This window comes from Vigna unguiculata, chromosome 8 (assembly GCF_037176805.1).
Source record: "Vigna unguiculata cultivar grain cowpea cultivar isolate G323 ecotype 2 chromosome 8, ASM3717680v1, whole genome shotgun sequence".
NCBI classification, from domain to species: Eukaryota; Viridiplantae; Streptophyta; class Magnoliopsida; order Fabales; family Fabaceae; genus Vigna; species Vigna unguiculata.
Genome location: NC_140799.1, coordinates 36,930,053 through 36,946,347, shown reverse-complemented (window position 1 = coordinate 36,946,347; position 16,295 = coordinate 36,930,053). Strand labels below are relative to the sequence as shown.

The 16,295-nt window shown below is 31.8% G+C and overlaps 1 protein-coding gene and 2 pseudogenes across 4 annotated transcripts; 2 read left to right on the top strand and 1 right to left on the bottom strand.

Moving 5' to 3' along the window:
- Nucleotides 1-293: 293 nt before the first annotated feature.
- Nucleotides 294-3,232, top strand: LOC114193050 (O-fucosyltransferase 19-like; annotated as a pseudogene). Its single transcript, XR_014984283.1, has 8 exons — nucleotides 294-705; nucleotides 798-870; nucleotides 953-1,023; nucleotides 1,120-1,208; nucleotides 1,291-1,423; nucleotides 1,770-2,002; nucleotides 2,092-2,568; nucleotides 2,927-3,232. The product of XR_014984283.1 is annotated as an O-fucosyltransferase 19-like (transcript).
- Nucleotides 3,233-6,019: 2,787 nt separating this feature from the next.
- Nucleotides 6,020-8,754, top strand: LOC114193544 (uncharacterized; annotated as a pseudogene). Of its 2 annotated transcripts, XR_003606279.2 has the most exons (3): nucleotides 6,020-6,182; nucleotides 7,545-7,792; nucleotides 8,492-8,754. The product of XR_003606279.2 is annotated as an uncharacterized LOC114193544, transcript variant X2 (transcript). The 2 variants fall into 2 exon arrangements; XR_014984056.1 differs by lacking the exon at nucleotides 6,020-6,182 and having other exon boundaries at nucleotides 7,546-7,792.
- A 699-nt stretch (nucleotides 8,755-9,453) lies between these two features.
- LOC114193282 (proline transporter 1) lies at nucleotides 9,454-11,929 on the bottom strand. Its single transcript, XM_028083012.2, has 7 exons — nucleotides 11,534-11,929; nucleotides 11,219-11,443; nucleotides 11,039-11,133; nucleotides 10,645-10,834; nucleotides 10,442-10,566; nucleotides 10,134-10,349; nucleotides 9,454-10,030 (listed from the first exon to the last, which is right to left on the bottom strand). Exons 2-7 carry the CDS (start codon nucleotides 11,364-11,366, stop codon nucleotides 9,653-9,655), a joined length of 1,152 nt encoding a protein of 383 aa, XP_027938813.1. The 5' UTR covers nucleotides 11,367-11,443; nucleotides 11,534-11,929; the 3' UTR covers nucleotides 9,454-9,652.
- Between the last annotated feature and the right edge of the window lie 4,366 nt (nucleotides 11,930-16,295).

Sequence of the window (16,295 nt, the reverse complement as noted above, 5' to 3'; positions counted from 1 at the left end):
TTGTAATTATTTAAATTAAATATTATAACTTAAGATATAATGTTTATAATGTTAGGTTGGAACATTTTAAAATTTGTTAAAGGTTAAGAATTGTACTGAGTAAATAAAAATGGAAATTTCGCAAAAAATACGTATAAAACATGTAAAAGTTTATAAAACTCGATATAGCAATAGTAATTAGGATACAAACTAAAAACATTTGAAACAAAGAGAAACTATCGCCGGGAGTTTCGGTGCAATGACATATAAACTAATCGTTTATCTATAGAAAAGCCTCGTCAAAGGAAAAAAGGAAGAAAACAAAGTCTATGACACAAGTCCAAGTTTCCACCAATGCATGTTTTTTCTCATAACCCTTTTGCATCCTTCACCTTAATCTCTGTGATAATCGGTTATTGTCTTTTTTCCAAGTAGTGAAGAACCATGTTGACAAGGAGGAACATGTTAGAAGGCACAGAAGAACGCTATGGATTGATGTCTTCTGGCATGAGAGGCATGTCCTCTACACGACGTAAAATACGACATTGGCAAAAAGTTTTAAAGCTTAAGCTTGGACGTCATATGTTTTTGGGGTTAATGGTTTTGGTTTTCATGTGTGTCATTGCAAAGTTTGTGTTGTTGAATGTGTTTTCTGAACAATTGGATTTTGACCCTTTTAATCATACAAATGTCGTAAAGCATCTACCCTCACCAAAAAAGTCACCGGTATACAACATTTTTTTCCATCTGAAATAGTCTACCATTATTACTATATATTAGATTGTGATGTTAGTTTTCCTTTGATATCTGTTAGTTAGACTCTCAAAATATGGAAGCATCCCAACAGTAATAACTACCACAAATGCATTGCTCGAGCCGCTAATGATAAACGTGAGCACAAACCTCAAGATTTTAGAAAACAAGTTATTAATATTTTTTCATCTTTCTAACTAGAAAACTTTCTATCGTGTAGGGAAGGGAAATGTGACAAATGGTTACCTTATGGTGCATGCAAATGGAGGGTTAAATCAAATGAGAACTGGTGTATGAAATTTGTCTTTTGTTGATTATTTCCAAATTATATATTGTTTACTTACATCTTATCATATACATATAAAAACATTTTCCACCCAATTGCAGATAAGTGACATGGTTGCTATTGCAAAAATCATGAAAGCCACTTTGGTTTTGCCTACATTAGATCATAATTCCTTCTGGACGGATACTAGGTGTGAAATCTAATTTACCTGAGTTTCATAACAAAAATATGTTCCTCTCTAATTTTGCAGTGCTCCAACTGTGTTGTAACAGTGAATTTAAGCAACTTTTTAACTGGAAGAACTTCATGGAAGTTTTGGAAGATGATATTCATATAGTGGATTCTCTACCACCAGAATTGGCGAAAATTAAGCCATTTATGAAGGCTCCAGTTTCTTGGTCTAAGGCAATAACACATAATCTCCCTAAATAGTTTCTAGTTCTTTTACATTTTGTCCATATATTAAGAAAATGACAAGTAAAAAAATGTTATAGATCACGAGGATTCTACACAACTTCTTCATATATCTCTAAATAAGTGAAACATTAGGACTTACTACAACTTCAATACATAATATTAACATTAAAGCCATCACTTTTTCAAATATTTATGAAGAAGTCGTGTTGAGTCCTTCGTGAACTTCTGACGACTTAATTTGCTCAGTTTTGTAATATCGTGACAAATTTGTTTCAAATATGTAATAGTTATTACGGTTTTCATATAAACCTTTTGTGTACTTTGAAACATGTAGGCCGGTTATTACGCAGGGGAGATGGTGCAATTGTTGAAGAAACACAAAGTGCTAAAATTCACGCATACTGATTCTCGGTTGGTGAACAATGGTTTAGCCAATCCAATCCAAAAAACACGTTGCAGAGCGATGTATGAAGGGCTAAAGTTCACAACTCCAATTGAAGAGCTTGGAATGAAGTTGGTAAACAGACTTAGAAACAATAGTACTCCTTACATTGCTCTTCACCTAAGGTAATTAATCCCTCAAACACATACTTGATTTAGGATACACATGTTTGATTAATTAAGCTTTGTCTCACAAGAAAGTGTCGATATTGCAGATATGAAAAGGACATGCTTGCTTTTACAGGTTGTAGCCACAACTTGACAAGAGAAGAAGCTATGGAACTTAAGAAGATGAGATATCAAGTGAGACATTGGAAGGTGAAGGAGATTGATAGCAAATCAAGGCGCTTACGGGGTAGTTGCCCCATGACTCCAAGAGAGGTTGCTGTGTTCCTTGAAGCACTTGGTTACCCTTTTGACACAAAAATTTATATAGCTGCAGGTGTCATTTATGGAAAAGAGGAAACGAAACCCATCCAAAGGAAATATCGCCACTTGCTCTCACACTCCACTTTGGCCACAGAAGAAGAGCTTCGACCTTTTAAGGGTCATCATAATCAACTTGCTGCTCTTGATTACATCATAGCAGTAGAAAGTGATGTTTTTGTTTATAGTTATGATGGACACATGGCCAAAGCAGTTCGTGGTCATCGAGCATTTCAAGGATTTCGGAAAACTATTAGTCCGGACAAGTACTATTTATGTTTGTCTTCAAATTTATCATCATTTTTATTTTCCTTCTTATTTCAAACTTTGACTCTCTTAGGTTTTCATAATTAAAATATGCATGGACACAATTCTTCTCGTTCAATGATATTAACTTATTTTTGAAATGACAAATTTTGTGAACTGTATTTAATGTGATTTGTGATTTGTTAAAGTGAACATAGTATTTTTAATTGATAAGCACTCATGCACTTTTTAAATATAAAAAATTAATTGAATCATAATCAAAGATAGAAACGAAAATTAATAAATAAAATAAAATAGTTAACGTTGAAATTTAGTATATCATTGTTGTGAATATAATTTGGTTCTTTCTGCTTGTAGACAAAGATTTGTAAGATTGATTGATCAACTGGACAATGGTTTGATTTCTTGGGATGAATTTTCATCGAGGGTGAAAAGTATACATGCGAATAAAATTGGAGGCCCACATCGTAGAAAAGTTCATCGACACCCCAAATGGGAAGAAAGCTTTTTTGCAAACCCTTATCCGGGTTGCATCTGTGAGCACGCATGAGACAATGGCAATGTAAATATTCAAAACAATCTAGTTATTGGAGTAATCAAAGCCAAATGTTCAACTATTGTAAATTGTGTATTAACTTAGGTGGAATAGACTAATGAATAGTTTTAGAGTAGCTCCAGTTTACTCATGTCAATTAATATTTTCTTATTATTTATTAAAAAATATTTTGTATAATATATTTTAAAATAAATAAAAAGTTTAAGTACTTATTTAAATCTCACAAAATCAAACATTATTTTATACACTAACAAATATAATAAGTCCTCGTAATCAAATCCTAATAAAAAATACAACAATCGAGACATGCAAAAAAGGTAAGTATATTTATAAGTACAAATTTTATTAATTACTATGCTTAGATTTCTAGTTGTGGAATCTATTTTTTCTTAATTTTCTTAAATATAAAAATTATAAGTCTAAATCATCTTTTCAAAATTATATATTATATAATAAAATATATTTTAGATGTATTGACATTTATTAATAGATAGAATATTACTTATCATTTATATATATATATATATATTATTTATTTATAATCATTCATTTAAAGTATTTTTTTTCAAAAAATAAAATCTACATCATTTAAGGATTTACAAATTATTTTATGTTTATATATATCATTTGTCCTACTTTAACACACCTTAGTGTTGCATATCCTACTTGTATCATCTTTTATTCTTGTGCAACATATTATCTCAACAAAATATATCATAATCAAATAAGTAAAAAAATGATTTATAAAATATCATATATTCAGATATTGTCACCAATATTTATTCAAAGCTATCATTCACTCGAAATAAAATCAAATTTCCATAATTAATAATTTATAAGGCTCAATTCTATATAATTAACAATTTATAAGGCTCAATTTTATTAGCAACCCAATTAGCTATTCATCTAACTCAATTGGATAACATAAATATTTAATTATACTTCTAGAAGATTGGTATATTAAATAGGGTAAGAAATATTTGTATTTGTCATTCTATCTTATTCACACAAAGTCACATATATCAAAAATTAAGTTATCCACTCATATGATATGGTAAATTTATATAACATATGCAAGATACAATCCTTTTAATATCTCTCTTCCATAAGAACATTCATCGACTCTCACCTCTACGTGAGTTTAATGTTAATAAAGTCACGGTAATCTTGTACACAAAATCATTGTTCAATACACATCTATAACCTTAAAATACATTATTTCCCCTATTAAACAATATATTACAATAAATTATGGCTCATGCTATGAGTTTTACCCTGCCACTCACCATGTAAAAAAAGTAGATTATGCCTAACACCTTTACTCTTCTCAATCATACACACACCCATTTAAATTCAAAGTTTAGAACATATAATTTCATACTTAAAATCTATCATTGCTAAGCTACCACAGTCTCTCACCTAACAAACCACCTTTAGAAGACTCCTCAAGACCAACCACTTTTTTCACTTTTTGAATTTTCATAAAATGATTTTTGTCTAACGAACTAGACCTCTAAGAACTTTTCTCAAAAGCTCGCTCGACGAGTAAGACCACTAACTCTTTGAAATCTCAAAATGATTTTTTTGCCCAATCATTAGCTATATCACCTAATAAGTCTACACAACTTTCAAAACTCTACAAATATATCAAATCATCGCTTTGAGCTGTGTAAACAATTTTATTCCTTTCCCAATTCAAAAATACCATCATTTAATATATATATATATATATATATATATATAACTAAATATAAAGAGATTCTCTCTTTTGTATCCATGTTTTATAATTTCAATTTAGCCTTTACAATATAATTATTTGTTAAAGTTTTAAAAATTAACAGTCACTTTTACATGTTTTTCTATAAAATTATATATATTCTCTCATTTGTTTTCTTGATTAATCAATCGTTATTTTCTCATCTTCCCTCCATTCATTTCACTTTATTTTTAATAAATATAAATTTATTTTGTATATTAACTTAATAACATTACAATATCGTCACTTACTAATATAATATCATACATATTTAAAAAATACGTACACATAAACACAATAATGTATGTGTTTTCGCTAGTATTACATCAAACAAATTAATCAAAATGGTATATCTAACTTAATTCATGTGTCCACACAATCATACAACCCTCAAAATTCCAATTCAACCTCACTACTCAATATTCAACAACCCAATTATACCAGTTAATTTATTGAAACAGAACAAAATAGAAATCATGCTTACTCTATCATTTAAACATTGGATTAAAAACGCTATTATAAATTAACAAGCCTTCCCTATCTAGAATCGTGCTACTTTGACGATTATTGTTCCAAGGACCTTATTCAGTTGAAAATTCTGTTTAACATTACTCTCTACATAAAAAACTTTTAAGATGATCTATGACCTTTAAATAAAATAGTAATGGAATCGTAAATGTAGAAAGAAAGTAAAGAAACAATAGTGAGTAATTTTAACATAAATGGTAATTTTAATAAAATGAAATTTGATTAAATAATTTTTCTATTTACAATTCAAAATGTTATAACAAAAAAAAATTGAGTATAAATTCACTTACAGGTTAAATTAAATTTTAAAAGTTAATATGAAAGTATTACATATAAATGTAAAAATTAATTTTAGTTGTAATTATTAAATAAAAAATATTATATTAAATAATAAATATATTACTTTTTATATAATTAGCTTACATATGACTTATATTATATTTAATATTATATAAAAACATTTATATTTACGTAAGAATAATATATATTAAAAGAATACATAGGAAAAATACAAGTATAATTATAGATTTTTATTGCAATACTTCTTTATAGAAAGAAAAAAATCGAGGAAAAGGATGGGAAAAAGAAAGAAAAAGAGGTAAAAAGATAAATGGAATTTATCCAACTTAAGAAAAATCTGATACACAGTAGATGGAGTTCAGCAAGGTTGGGTTCTTCTCTATAGTGGTGTGCATTTATTGTTTTCTCTGATTTCACCGTTCACCTCCACCTCGCCGCCGCCATTAACACTTTCCTTCGTGCTCCTCTCTCAGGTTACCTTCTCTAGTCCTCCATTTTTGTTTTCATTTTCTTATATTTCTTATTCTGCTGTTCTTCAGTTTTGTGCCCCTGTTCAATCGAAGTTTTAGGCGGTCCTTTAGTTCGTTGTATTTTGAAAATCAAATTTTTAGGTCATATGTACTTTGCGGTGTTGGATTTGTTGGCGGATCTAGGGTTTCGCACTCGTTAAAATTAGTTTGTATGTCTGTTGTCTGATCCGAGTTCCTCTGTCACCGTGAACTCTGATCTGTTTTAAAATCACTTGGTCCTGCCGATTGTCCAATGTTTTTGAAGTGAGTACTGTGGTCTACTATTATTGACATCCAAATAAAAAGAAGGTTAGAATAGAGCCGGAAAAGACACTACCATTGAAGTGTTCGTATTCTATACTTCCAATTGAACTCTCGATTGAGAATGAGAATTACTATAAAATTTAGAATTTTCTAGCCTTCAGCTAAGGTAAAATTGTCAACCTTGTACTATTGCTGTATTCTCCCCATATTTTCAACTAGAGTATTATTTACCAAATCAGATTCACGGATACCATGCTGCATTTTGATTTAATGGTTACGATTACTTTTCCTTGAGCCCTTATTTTGACTTCTATGGTTAGCCGAGTACGAGGCAATCTTAAGATTTCGATTTGGTCATATAACACGCTTACATATTGCTGCTAGCTGTTTCATGCTTAGGGTTAATTGTTCCTTTTTCTCCAAAAATTATCAGTTGCATTAGTGACCATTGACCTTTTTGAGGTATGCAGGGAACTGCTGGTTTTGTAGTAGCCGATGCATAATTTCATACTATGTTTCTGGCTGTTATCTGCCTCAGTCAGTACTTTTGAATGAATTTGATCCTCATTCTTACTTGCCAGTGCATAGTTTTTCTGTGATTTGTAAAGCGTTAAGTAGTCTTTATATGATCATAACTTCCACTTTTCTGTGATTCATTAGTCATGTTTTTGTATTCAGAAAAAAAGCTAGCAATTCCCTACGCTTATTTATTATGAGTTCAATTTTGATGGATGTTATTGTAAAATTTTTACATTATCAACCTACTAAAAATCACCCTAATTATGATTTTTAAAAGTAAGGTTCTAACATTTCTCCTTAATTTAAAGAATATTAGGGATGCAGTATTTGATTAGATGAATTAAAATTAGCCTCCCTTATAGAATTTTTCTAGATTGAGACAGTTCATTTGGAGGGGATTGAGGGTTGTACAACACCAATCTTTTTTATTTGTCGTAGTCATTTGTTATTCTCCACTTCTGTTTATTGGTGAACAACAAAGAAAGACTAGTGCAAATGACTTGGAATTTTTTGTAAGCTGTATTGGTTTTCTTTACTTTGCAGGTAAATGGGTCTGTGGACATTACTTGAGGGGTTCCTTCTTCTTGCAAATGCACTAGCAATTCTGAATGAGGACCGATTTCTTGCACCTAGAGGATGGGGCTTATCAGACTTTTCGGCCGGCCAGACAAAGTCTTTCAAAGGCCAGGTTTTAGGTCTCATTTATGCAACACAGTACCTAAGATTTCCTCTTATACTTCTGAACTCTATCTGCATTATCGTGAAGTTAGTTTCTGGATGACGCCAGCAAGGTGAGATGTCAATACAGATATGTCTGGTTTAAACGTGCATCTAATGTATCATCGTTTTTATTGCTATTAAATACTGTTTAAATTTAATCACAACAAATATCTGTTGTTTGTGTGAGTGCCTTGGACTTTCTTAAATTTCGTGTTCTATATATAAACAAATTATATAAAAGTGAATTATATGTCGACATTACAGACAAGATGTTTTTTTCTAAACGTGACGGATGAAGCATTTTGACGGATATTGCAGTACAACGCATGCATACAGTATATATGTAGTGAATTTAGTTATAGATTGTGAGCTTAGTTTACATTTTCAGTTTACTAATTTTGAGCTTAGTTTAATGTGGCCTTTTTAACTTAAGGAATTTACATCAGACCAAACCAAAACGGATAGTTTTAAACTTACCCTGGTTAATTTTGAAGTCAATAATTTTAAATGCATGTTTGATTCAATTTATACTGGACAAGTGATTTCTTATTTTGTTAGTTTCGGAAGAGTTTTTATAAAACAAATAACCTTTTGTATTTTAAAAAAATAGTTTGTACTAAACATGCAGAGTAAGTGTGGTGAGCAAACCTTTTCCTTAACATCTAGCTAAGAATTCTTGCCTCTTATGTCCTTTCTCTTAAGTGCTCATTGAACAATATGCCCTGGTTGTAATGACATTTAACACGTTTTCTGTTTCTTTATGATGGCAGGTTCAAGAGTTATCATCAGATTATTTCAAAATGTTCTTAGGTAGGAAAATTGGACAATGATTATCTACCCAAAAAAGGTCAAATTCTATTGTAGAAATATACATTAAAAGTGTTCTTTTTAGGATATTTGTTGTCGTAAAATCAAGTTTGCAATAGTGACATACGAATCAGAAAATGAGTTCATTGTGCGGGTGTTGTATTCAATTTTTAAGAATTGGTTACCCTCTGCAAGTTTTCCTTGTATAAATTCAGATTGATTTTAACTGCTTCTTGTTTGATATGTGTCCGAATTTACACTGTCCAAATTAATTTTGCCAAAATATATTATTCTAAATATGTTTGTTAATTCTTTAATCAGAAGTCTGTTTGCTACCACAAGCTAATTAAGTGGAAGTTCAACTTATATTTAGCAAAAGGAAAATTTTAGGTTGCTGGTAAACTTAACAAATTTGATTGAGAAATAAATATATGTAATACTTAATTTACAAGTTATTTAGATATTAATTTTTTTGCAAGTGATTAAAAATATTTAAATAGTATAAACTCCACGTTGTCGAAGAAGGTTTTGTTGAAAAGAAAGCTACGATTTAGGGATTTCCATATCTTCAAAGAAATTGAATCAGTTTAAACCTCAGTTTGGTAAGTAGTTGTGGTTCACATTGGAAGAAAAAAGTCAATAAAATTATCTAATATATTTAACTAGTACTGCTATTTTGTTAGACTATTTACAAGTCAATTTGTTTAAATTTAAAATAAGTAATTTTGAAATGAATACCTTTTTAAAGTAGTTAGTTAAGAAATAAATAGGATTTGCTTATTAAAGACAGATTATAATTTTTAAAAGGAATAGACTAGATAAATACGTAAAAACTAACATACTTTGTTATAGGTAAGTACTAACAAACAAATCGTACATAATATATAGTGATGACAACATAGGAATAAGGGATTATCATGTTGGGTGGAAGCAAGAAAAAAATATTTTTTAGACATTGAATTTGATTTTGAGAATGCTAAAATTTTTTTTCTTACATGACAAAAGAACCCTTTGCATATATCATTGAGACATGATGGCAAGTAGTTATTTTGAACGAAAGCATATTTGAAGCACAACCCACCCACACTATGACCAGAATCAGTGAAACAATATAATGCATCTAATCATATATCTGCAAAAGGATGGTACGTTTTGGAGTCTAAAGCAATAAGCCTAAGTGCTGCAACAGTTGCCGCAGCAGACATGATCGCAAAGAAACAAATATTGATCCAATGCCAGAGCTTCTGGATGGACGTTAGTTTGTTTTTCTGTGCCACCAGGTACATATGATTTGCAAGGATAAACGTAAGGGGAAAGGTGCTGATTGCTCCGGTCAGGCTCATGAAATCTCCAAGAAATGGCAACACAGCTGATACAAACGTATTTATAGCCAGGTACCCACCTCTCACCATGATTCGAAATGACAAGTTCTTAAAAGCCAGAGCACTCCCTTTGATCCCATGTTTCGTATCCAAATACTCGTACATTGGACTAGCAAATATCTACCAAAAACACAAGAGGGGTTATTATTATATTAGGCCAGTGAAACCATTTAAATACAATATTTAGTTGCACATGAAACGCAGTTTAGAAAGTTACTATTACATGCAATGCAATGACTGATTGAAGAAAAGCTGCAATATTGGCCATGGCCTTAGCCCAGACCGGACCATTTACACCAGCCATCAAATAGGTTGGTGTTGAAGATCCGTAAGCCCAGTATCCTCCAAATGTTACCATATATAACGGCAAAACTCCAACGGTAAACTGAAAGTACAAAGCTTTCATCATGTTCTTCACAACTGGCTGCTTGATGGTTGCCTGTGAGGGTTACATTACAACCAAATAAAGGGTTATATATTATTAATCCACACAAAAACTCAACAGGTATAACTTATAAGCTTGCATGTTACCTGTATCTCAGGAAGCATTCCTGTATTATATGCGAACACAAGATTCGCAGATGCTCCAATTGTTGTGAATATTTTACTTGTCGGTGTCCCCGCAATACTATAATCACGAGGTGGTGATTTTATACCTATTGATGCAAAGGGGGGGTTTTAGTTCATCAAACGTAAAAAGAGAATGAAAAGATATTAGAATGAGAGATTAGTACCATCTTTAATCGACAGAACAAATGCTATAACAATGTACACCAGGCTCAAGACTGTTGAAAATCCCAGCCAAGTTCCAAGAGCCGATAAATGGGGAATACAAATGGCAAACATCGCACAGACCAATCCAGCTATGGCGATAAAATAAGGAAGCTTCATCCCATCGTCATTCCTAAATAGAACATAAGCAGCCTGCACATCAGTGAACAAACAAAGATTCAGAAATATTCTAAACAGTACTATTTCAATCACCTAAAAATACTTCAATTTATTATTTCTTTCTGAGAATCAATTCCTCAACTCAGAATTAAACACGTAAAACTGACCCAAAATCAAACAAAGCAGTGTTTTGTGTCTCAACACGGTTAAAGAAACACAAATTTTGCTCCCATTTACCTTCAAAGCGGAACCAGCCAAAATGATGTAGCCAACATTTATCATGAAAAGATTGACATACTGCAGAGTCCATGTGAGAGAATAAGCTTTTCTCCCTGCAAAAAGAAAAGGAGTGAAAGATGATAACAAAAAGCAGGTCGATTGTGTTGATTTATTCAGAAGCAGATATATAGAAAATACCATATATAAATCCAGCAAGATCTCTGTATCGAATATGCCTTGTTCCTCCATATTCATGAAGCCTAGCAATAAGAGAGTTGGCGTAGAGCGAAATCGCAGTGGCGAGAATCAAACCAATCACACCCCACACCCAACCCAAGGGCACCATGATGGTCCCAGAATACCCAAGCACATACGCGCTGTTGATGCCCGTCGTCAGCACAAACCCCACCTGAAACCATGAATCTGCAAAATATTCCCCAATTCATTCATTCTTGTAAATTCCCAATTCAGTAGCAGCGTGTATAGACCGTAGCAAAGAAAGAAGAAACGCACCGGTGCTAATTTGATGCGCGGTGTCGGGGATTTCAACACCCGCAATGTTTTCCTCATCGGAAATCAGCGTGACGCCAAGCTGCTCCGCCGCCGCCGCCGCAGAAACGTTCTTCACCGCCAGCGTGAATCTCTTTTCAATTTATGATAATTAAATGAATCAGAATCTAAAGCTTGGTTATAGTTGCAGTTATAGTAGTTATAACAACTGTAACTAGCGCTGAATTTATATGAAACAAGACAGCTGAAGATTGCGGTGCTGAGCACAGGTAAGGGACCAACAGTTTCCTATGATGTCAAGTGTGTGTGTGTGTTTATGGTTGCGCTGCCACTGGCTCTGATGCTACGGTTGTTGTTCACTAAGGAGAGTTTGGTGGGTCCCGCATTTGTAGTTTCGCCTCGATCGTAGCTTTGAAATTTTAAACAATCACTTTTTCCTCCTGCATCTACGTACACTCTCGTTTTTTTTTTATTTGCTTATATCATACAATAAATATATTTGTATTGTATTGTATCCTTAAACAAGTATTTTTCTTGCAAAATCTAGGTGGGAAAATCTGCAAAATACATTTCCAATTTAATTTTTCCGACAACTTTATTACTGTGTAATAATCTTCAAATTTTCATTTTCTGCATTTAATTTTTTTTTCGGTGGTTTAATTATATTATTTTTAAATGGTCTAAAACCAGTCAATTAAATATTAAATCTTTAGTTACGTCACCCGAAAACCCGCACAACGAAGAGTGGTTCAAAGGAGACGAAAAAGAAAGAACAGAAGGCATGGGATGGGATGGGAAAGGCATTTTGAAATAAAATAAATAAAAATAAAAATCCCATTTTTTATAAGATATTATAAATTTTAAGAAAATTCCACTAATCTTTTAGCCATTTAAAATGATTTGATATTATAAGATTGGTGAGCATGGTGAGAATTGCTCAATAATTGTAGGTAGTTGAGTGAAGAAAATGATAACTGGTTATGTGATACTGTATCAGGTTTTGTGACATGTTTGGTTAGGGCATGGCTTATCCATTGTGCTTTTGCTGTGGGACTTTTACAAAGCTTTGTTGTTTTACTTCAATTCTTGCTGTCTCTGCTATGTCTGCCTTAGACAGAGACTAATGTTGTATGTTTCAAAAAATGTTTTAATAAATACTTTAAATAAACTTTTTTTTATAAGTCTTTACATACTTAAAAATTGTGTTTCTAATAAATGAACTTGGACTTGTGAATAAAATTATTTTATAAGAAAAGAAACATAGTAATTAATCTCAATGTAGCTATTAGAAGATATTATTATTTAAAAGCAGTAACGGTGGCTACATCAGAAGATGCATGGCTATGTTTGATTGGATTAGAAGAAACTAAACCCAAAATATCACACTTTTTTTCAATTGAAAAATGAAAAAATGTGAAGCACAAAGTATTTGGTAAAATGGGATATTATTTAACGAAAGAAATGTGAGGGAATGGACAAACATCCCTCTCCTTTTTATTCTTAACGATTAGCATTTTTGTTTTCTCTTATAAAATAATAGCAGATTTTTCACTAAAGAACAAGCATTGGTGAAAAAGAATATCTGAGGATGCATACTTTAAATTTTTTAAGTGGCTAATGTGATTAAGGTGTGGACCTCTAATCATACTGGCTACCCTTTGTATTTTGATTTAGCTTTTATGGTATTGTCTTTTCCTGTTGTTAACTAATAGTGAGCCATCAATTAATTAAGATAAGAGGCAAACCAAAATTATTAATTAGGGAAATTTTATTATAACCAGGCCTGTTTAAATATTCAGGCGTTATTTACATTTCAATATGTTTGTATGAATAATATAATGACTAATGAATTTGGTAAAGGAACTGACATGATATATATTGTTCCTTGCTATCATATCTTGACCTGTTTTGTCTAATATATAACTAGAGTAAAATATTAAAACTAATTTATATTATATATATTTAAAATATTAAAACTAATTTAGTATACTAAAATAAAAAACTTAATTAAACATGTTTACGCACACAAAGATTTTCAGGTGATTATATTGAAACAAGTATAACTTTTATACACAAATGGTATAATTCAAATGTTTAATTACAAAAATGTACAACTTTAAAAAAAAGTATCGATATAGGAAAGTCGTATTTGTAAGATAGAACTTTATGAAAAAGAAGTCAAATGAATAGATGTCTACTTTTGTTAACAATGACGATTTTAACACATTATTATTTGATTTTGTTTAATCCAAGAATTATTTATTTTTTTATTATTCAAAATTGAAGTTGTACAGGCAATGAACGACTTCGCACATATGTAAGATGAAAGTTATCAAAGGTGTGGATGAATTCAGATTGGAAAGAAGTCATGATTAAGGTAGACAACTTCAGGAGCAACGAGTATGAATGAAAGTCGTGTGGGCAATGCATGACTTCTTCTAATTGGATGAAGTCATGGACAACAATGACGACTACAACACATTATCATCTGATTATTGCTTAATTTGGGGACTAACTATTTTGTTATTATTCAAGAGTGAAATCGTGCGGGCAATGCACGACTTCTGCACAGATATGGGATGAAAGTCGCCATAGGTGTGGATGACTTAGTTCGAAAAGAAGCCATGATTAAGATAGATGACTTCAGGTGCAGTGACTATGAATGAAAGTCATGTGGACAATGCACAACTTCTGCTAATTGAGTGAAGTCGTGGACAACAGTAACAATTTCATTGTATTATCATTAGATTATAGTTTAATTTGGGGACTAATTATTTTTTTATTATTCAAAAGTGAAGTCATGCGACATGTACGATTTCACTTTTGAATAATAATAAAATAATTAGTCCCAGAATAAAGAATAATTGGATAATAATATGCTGAAGTCATCAATTGTTCATATGATTTTTGCTATAAGACTTCCTTATATCAATAACATTTTTTTAAGTTGCTCAATTTCATAATTAAACACACAAATAACACCATTTATATAATAAAGCCCATAAAAGTATAAAAGTATCATTAGCGCATTCTAAGATACCTAATCCATTTAAGTACCTTATTATTAGAAATAAATTTTACCATGATTAAATTTTACTAATTTTCAAATTAATACCTTAAATACTAATTTCATTTCATCAATCAACAAATTTATCTTTTTCACATTAAATTATTTTTATCATATGTTCATTGATCCTTAAAATAAACATTTTCCATTAATAATATAGGGATAAAACTACTAAGAAGACATACCAACTATTTATTCATTTAGTTTATATGTCAATAATTTATTACTTATATTTCTAAAAATCACTTCGTCAAATATTAAAGCATTATGAATTTTATAATTAAAATTGTAAGACTTATGAGAGAAGAAGAAAAATAGAACGGTAATATTCTGAGGTGATTGTATATTCAAGAGAAAAGAGGAGAACCCTATATAAAGGGTTGTAAGTTTTATACAACTAATAACAGAAAACTAAACTAACTATAACAGAACTAACAAAAGCTACTTAACATCCCCCAGAAACTCATGGTGGATAGACAATAACCATTGTGAGTTTCTGACGAAAGTCATGAAAAGCAGATCCAGAAATGGGTTTAGTAAAAGCGTCTGCAATTTGGAACCGCGCTGGGATATGACGAACAAAGACTTGTTTGTGTTTCACTTTATCACGTATGAAATGAAGATCTAATTCAAAGTGCTTTGTTCGTGAGTGCATTATTGGATTGGCTGTGAGGAGAACAGCTCCAAGGTTATCATAGTGTATGATCGGAGTGGGAACAACAACATGAAGTTCATGTAACAGGGATTGTATCCATGAGATATCGGTCATTGCGGATGCAAGGCTTCGATATTCTGCTTCGGTCGAGCTTCGGGAGACCACTTTTTGCTTCTTGGATGACCACGAGACAATGTTGTTGCCAAAATAAACACAGTAACCTGATGTTGACTTACGGTCGTCTGGGTCAGAATCCCAATCTGCGTCAGTGAAAGCCTGTAAGGATTTTGAAGAGGATGGAGAGAAACGAATGCCATGGAACTGAGTGCCTGCTATATATCGAAGAATTCTTTTCACAGCTTGCCAATGATGTAGTTGTGGATTGTGCATAAACTGGAACACCTTATTAATAGAGAAGGTGATGTCAGGTCTGGTGAACGTAAGATATTGAAGAGCTCCGACGATTTGTCTATACAGAGTGGGATCGGAGAAGGATGTTGAAGCATCAGCAAGAAGTTTTAAAGAAGAAATCATTGGCGACGGTTGTGGTTTGGCGTCAAGCATTTTTGCTTTATCTAGAATCTGTTGAGTATATTTTGTTTGAGATAGATGAAGAGCCCCTGTGGGTGACCAATGTGCTTCAATGCCAAGGAAAAAACTGAGCAAACCAAGGTCTTTCAAAGCAAACTGACTGTGAAGAGTTGAAATCAAAGATTTGATATGTGTGACATTGTTTCCTGTGATCAAAATATCATCAACATAGATTAAAATTAGTAATATAGAATCTTTATGAAAGCGTGTAAATAATGAAGCATCACTGATAGAGGATGAAAAACCCATATGAGTAAGTGTTGTGTTGAGCTTATGATACCACGCACGTGGGGCCTGTTTAAGGCCATACAAAGCTTTACGCAGAAGACAGACCTGCGAAGTATTGGATGCAAATCCTGGTGGTTAACTCATGTATACAATTTCTTGCAAATCACCATGCAAAAAAGCATTGTTGATGTCAAGTTGATGAATTGGCCACTTTGCGGAAACTG

Coding starts and splice junctions, on each gene's coding strand:
- LOC114193282 (XM_028083012.2), bottom strand. CDS start 11,366: ATGGTGCCCTTGGGTTGGGTGTGGGGTGTGATTGGTTTGATTCTCGCC. Junction 11,134..11,218: donor TCTTGCTGGATTTATATATG/GTATTTTCTATA, acceptor TTCTTTTTGCAG/GGAGAAAAGCTTATTCTCTC. Junction 10,031..10,133: donor AATCAGTCATTGCATTGCAT/GTAATAGTAACT, acceptor TGTTTTTGGTAG/ATATTTGCTAGTCCAATGTA.